Source organism: Poecilia reticulata, linkage group LG19, assembly GCF_000633615.1.
Source record: "Poecilia reticulata strain Guanapo linkage group LG19, Guppy_female_1.0+MT, whole genome shotgun sequence".
Lineage (NCBI taxonomy): Eukaryota > Metazoa > Chordata > Actinopteri > Cyprinodontiformes > Poeciliidae > Poecilia > Poecilia reticulata.
In genome coordinates this window covers 813,173-818,557 of record NC_024349.1, presented here as the reverse complement: position 1 = coordinate 818,557, position 5,385 = coordinate 813,173, and the positions used below count along the sequence as shown (strand labels likewise).

The following is a 5,385-nucleotide window of genomic DNA, read 5'->3' as shown; positions in this document are numbered from 1 at the left end:
CTTCCTCCTCCTTCCTTCTCCTCTTCCTCCTCCTTCCTCCTCCCTCCTTCCTCCTCCTTCCTCCTCCTCTTCCTCTCCTCTTCTGCTCAGATCTGTTTTCCTGGTAACCTGTTGCATGGCAACCTGTTGCATGGCAACCGTGCTCAGACATCCTCTGATAATGGATTCTTCTGCAGAATCCCTCGGCTGCTGCATCACCATGGCGACCGTTGGCCCGGTGGAGGCTGCGTCCTTTTACCTGGGTTCTGTCTTGCAGGCGTCGGCCGGTGTGTTCAGGTGCAGTCGGTGCAAACGGGCGGAGAGATGAGAATCTTTTCATGTCTAACGATTCGATTCAGAAACGATTTTTTATTCAGGAACTAATTTTTCTATTCAAATGATCCAAAGATTCTGGAAAAGACTAAATAAATATTTACTGTATCAAATTCCATCAGTTTATATTTAAACACAAATAGATTTGTGTAGGTCTGTCACCATAATCAATAATCAATGAATATTGGTCTTGGTTAAGACGACATCAATCATTTCCATTTGTGTGATTTATTGTTTTTCTCTTCTCCAGATTTTGGTAGAAAACTTTTCATTTTGTTTCCAGATTTCATCTCATTTTATTTGTTGTTTTACTTTGTAAATTTAAAACGTCTCCAGTTCCATTGTTAAATATTCAAAACGTTTAGAGTTTATTCATATTTGACAACGTATCCTTGCATTATTATTATTATTATTATTATTATTATTATTATTATTATTATTATTATTACCTTTTTATTGCTGGAAAATGGCCTCAAAACGACAATATTATCGTTTATCGCGGTAACTTCTGGGACAATTTATCGTCCAGCAGTTTGTCATCATGGCTCTTTCTCCTGGTCTGTTATTGATATTAATATTAACCCTTGTAGGCCCAGGTCTAAATGGCCGTCCCGGCGCGCCGTCTCTCTCTTCTCAGTGCGTCAGAGCTCGCTACGAAGCCATGCAGCGACCGCTGGCAAAACTACTAACCCTACACACACCACAAACTCTAAATAACATACTTACTGTATAAAAAACCCATCGAAACACTCTTAGTAAAATCCACAGCATCAATTCTCCCTAGTCTCTTGCCGTATCCAAATCCCCCCCCCTCCCCCCTCGCTTGTCCCCACGTGTCTCCGTTCTACCTAGCAACAGACCGTCAACACATTTTCATTGGTTGTGTCGAAATGTGGTACAGTTAGACCCCCACACAGTAAGGCGGAAATGATCGATCATATTCGATCGATCACTTTATTTTGAAGTAAATAACCATAAAACCAATATAAAAACCACTTTTATAAAGTTTGAAGTCTGTACCGTCCACCAGAGGTGAAATGAACACTCGGTATGCCGTCTGTGTTTTTACGAAGCCTTATAAATGCGTCACGCGCTCGCCCGCTCCACCGAGGGCTTCGTCCCGGTACGGTTAATATTAATATTAATATGAATATGAATCTTGCTGGTGAGTTTTGTGCAGCTGTCGGTTCTCAGAGGATTCACATGTCCTGGTTTCTGTCTCCTCCATCCGGGTTCATCTCTCCATGAAACTGGAAAATCTTTATTTTTCCTGACTAATCCATGAAAAGTAACAATCTCCTTCTTCTTCTTCTGTCTCTGCAGCGTTTGTGATTTATAACTTCCTGAGTCTTTGCTTCGAGTATCTGGGTGGAGAGAGCGCCATCATGGCGGAGATCCGGGGGAAAGCTATGGAGTGAGTCCAGAGAAAAACATTCTCCTCAAATCAATAATCAATGAAGCTATAGATTATTCCCACAACATATCCAGAATTAGAAATGCATAAAAAAATAAATGTTCTGCATTAAGATGTGTTTATATCCCAGCGTCATGTTTTCATGTTGGCCAGAATCACTAACGGCTGCTGACCGCCTCCCTCCCTCTCGGCCAGGTCCAGCTGTTGCCACGGTACCTGCTGCCTGCGCGGCCGCCCGTTCTCCATCGGGTTCCTGCGGTTCTGTAAGCAGGCCACGCTGCAGTTCTGCGTGGTGAAGCCGCTGATGGCCGCCGTCGTCGTGCTGCTGCAGGCCGGCGGCAGATACAGAGACGGAGACTTCGAGTGAGTCCGGCCGCAGACCCACACGCCTCAGACGCCTGATCTGTGTCTAACCCCGCCTTCTCGCCGCAGCGTCGCCGGCGGTTACCTGTACGTCTCCATCGTCTACAACGTCTCCGTCAGCCTGGCGCTCTACGCGCTCTTCCTCTTCTACTCCTCCACCAGGGAGCTGCTGAGCCCCTACAGGCCCATGCTCAAGTTCCTGACCGTCAAGTCCGTCATCTTCCTCTCCTTCTGGCAGGGTAGGAGTCTTCATCACTCTTCATCATGGAGTCTTCATCACATCCGTTAGCAACGCAAGCTACCAGCGTCTCCTCTCCGTCGCAATGCGAATAGATGTGATAAAGTACTAGCAGATCGCTAACGCTACACACACACGGTGGTGGCAGCATCATGCTGCGGGAAGCAGGTTAGGGTTGATGGATGGAGTTAAATCAGGACCAGTAGCCAGAGATATTACAGATGGTTCAGAGCAGATTCATGGTGTACAACGGCCTAGTCAAAGTCCAGACCTGAATCCACAGATTTTCTCCAACCAGAATAAAATTTTCAGAATCTGTAGAATCAGATTTCCCTTCATGTCGTTTCTGGTTTTAATTCACTTCCTGTTGTTTTGTTGTTCAGGCATGTTGCTGGCCATCCTGGAGAAATGCGGGGCCATTCCTCAGATCAACTCTCCGGAGGTTTCCGTGGGCGAGGGCACGGTCGCCGCCGGTTACCAGAACTTCATCATCTGCATAGAGATGTTTTTTGCAGCTCTGGTCCTTCGGCACGCTTTCACCTACAAGGTCTACATGGACAAAAGCCTCAACTCCACAGGTCAGCATGCTAAGCTAGGCGCTAGAGCGCTACGCTAGGGGCTAGTTTCAAGAGTCCTAGTGCTAAGCTAGGTGCTAGAGCACTAAGCTAGGCACTAGAGCGCTATGCTAGGGGCTAGAGCGCTAAGCTAGGCGCTAGAGCGCTACGCTAGGGGCTAGAGCAATAAGCCAGGCGCTAGCTTCAAGAGTCCTAGCGCTAAGCTAGGTGCTAGAGCGCTAAGCTAGGGGCTAGAGCACTAAGCTAGGGGCTAGAGCGCTACACTAGGGGCTAGAGCGCTACGTTAGGCGCTAGCTTCAAGAGTTCTAGCGCTAAGCTAGGCGCTAGAACGCTAAGCTAGAGCGCTAAGCTAGACGCTAGCTTCAAGAGTCCTAGCACTACGTTAGGCGCTAGCTTCAAGAGTCCTAGCGCTTCAAGAGTCCTAGTGCTAAGCTAGGCGCTAGTTTTCAGAGACCTAGCATAGGCGCTAGCTTTCAGGCCGCTAATCTGAGTGCTAGCTTTCAGAATGCTTAGCTAGGCGCTAGCTTGGAGAATGCTAATCTGAGTGCTAGCTTTCAGAATGCTAAACTAGGCGCTAGCTTGGAGAATGCTAATCTGAGTGCTAGCTTTCAGAATGCTAANCTAGGCGCTAGCTTGGAGAATGCTAATCTGAGTGCTAGCTTTCAGAATGCTAAGCTAGGCGCTAGCTTGGAGAATGCTAATCTGAGTGCTAGCTTTCGGTATGCTAAGCGCTAGCTGCTCCAGAGTCGGACACCTTTACTTCTCTCCTCATTCGGTTCTTGTTTGCTGACTCGGCATCGTGTTTCTTTCCTCTCTGCTGCAACATAAAGGATTTCTTTCTACGTACGAAGAGTTTGGTAGGTTTGACTCCAGAATCATTTCTACCACCTGGTTGTGTTTTTGTGTGTCTGGTTTAAACCCAGTTGTTGTTTCTAACGGTGCTTTTTGATTGAAATGAAATCAAAACCCAAATGTTTGATTCATTTTAGTCACCAAAAATCAGAAACATCTTAAAATCCTTCAGCGTCAAATTGAAAAAGTTTCTCGCTGTGAGGAATATTTCAGTTCATTTCATAAACGTTTATTTCTGCAACATAAACACTGACGTGTTGTGACACGGTTTGAACAGTAGGTGGCGCCGCACATGTAGAGTTGAAGCAACAGGATGTGATGACAGAATAACAGACTCACTAGATTTAAAAAGAGAGGAAAAAAGTCCAAATATTAACAGAATAATGACACAATTTTTAACCAGATGAAATGATTGAAATGATTCTCATAAAATTACAACTTTATTCTTTAAACTATTCTCATCATTTAAAAAACTAAATCCTGTTAGTCTGGGCCTGATTCTCTCACATCAAATACATTTTTAAGATTAAATACTCAGGAGGCTTGCCATAGATTAATATGAAGATTTTGTTTAAATCAGCTTGCCATACTCCAAGTCCAGATCCTGCCCTGTGATGTCATTTCCTGTGTTTCTTGCATTGTTTTGGTGTGGATCGTTCAGATCGGAGTTTAATCTGCAGATTTATTCTTCTTTAAATAAATCAAATGATTTTCTGAATCATGAATATTTTTTATTGTTTTAGTTTCTTTAATGTTTTCTCTGACCTGAATCAGTCGCTGACTCTTCCTCCTCCTCTTCCTCAGGCCGCTGCGCCCCGATGAAGAGCATCTCCAGCAGCCTGAAGGAGACGATGAGCCCCGGCGACATGGTCCAGGACGCCATCCACAACTTCTCGCCGGCGTACCAGCAGTACACGCAGCAGGCCACGCTGGAGCGGGGGGCGCCATCGCCGCCGCGGGCGCCACGCCCCGCCGCCGCCGCCGCGCTCTGCGCCCGCGGCGACACGGAGAAAACGCTGCTGCTCAGCTCAGATGACGAGTTCTAGAGCCGAACGCTTTCTGCTGTCAGACTGAAAACTAAAGAGAATCAAACCCGACGCAGACCGGTTGGTTATTCATGGGAACCTTCATGCAGAAACACTCAGACGTCTGATTTTAACCTGAACACTTCAGATGCTTTAATTTAACCTCATTTTTATATTTTTATCTTTCTTCCTACATATGTTGCTCATCCATCCATCCATCCATTTTCTTTCACCCTTGTCCCTCAGTGGGTCAGGAGGTGCTGGTGCCTCTCCAGCTAACGCTCCAGGTGAGAGGCGGGGTCACCTGGACAGGTCACCTGTCTGTCGCAGGGCAACACAGAGACACACAACCATGCACACACACACTCACACCTAGGGGCAATTTAGACAGACCARTTAACCTGACAGTCATATTTTTGGACTGTGGGAGGAAACCGGAGAAAACCCATCATGCACAGGGAGAACATGGAGACTCCATGCAGAAAGACCGGGAATCGAACCCAGAACCTTCTTGCTGCMAGGCAACAGCTCTACCAACTGCGCCACTGAAGAAGATATTTCTAAAATATCTTCTTCAGATTGTTTTACCAAATGATGGAACAATCT

General features: G+C 46.2%; 1 protein-coding gene across 1 annotated transcript in view; it reads left to right on the top strand.

Moving 5' to 3' along the window:
- Positions 1–4,851, top strand: part of LOC103481033 (transmembrane protein 184B) — a 14,856-nt gene extending 10,005 nt beyond the window's left edge. Inside the window, 6 exon segments of the mRNA XM_074186874.1 lie at positions 1,636–1,726; positions 1,922–2,089; positions 2,159–2,328; positions 2,711–2,905; positions 4,559–4,705; positions 4,708–4,851. Of these exon segments, the coding sequence (XP_074042975.1) occupies positions 1,636–1,726; positions 1,922–2,089; positions 2,159–2,328; positions 2,711–2,905; positions 4,559–4,705; positions 4,708–4,790 (854 nt within the window). The 3' untranslated portion in view covers positions 4,791–4,851.
- The last annotated feature ends 534 nt before the right edge of the window (positions 4,852–5,385 follow it).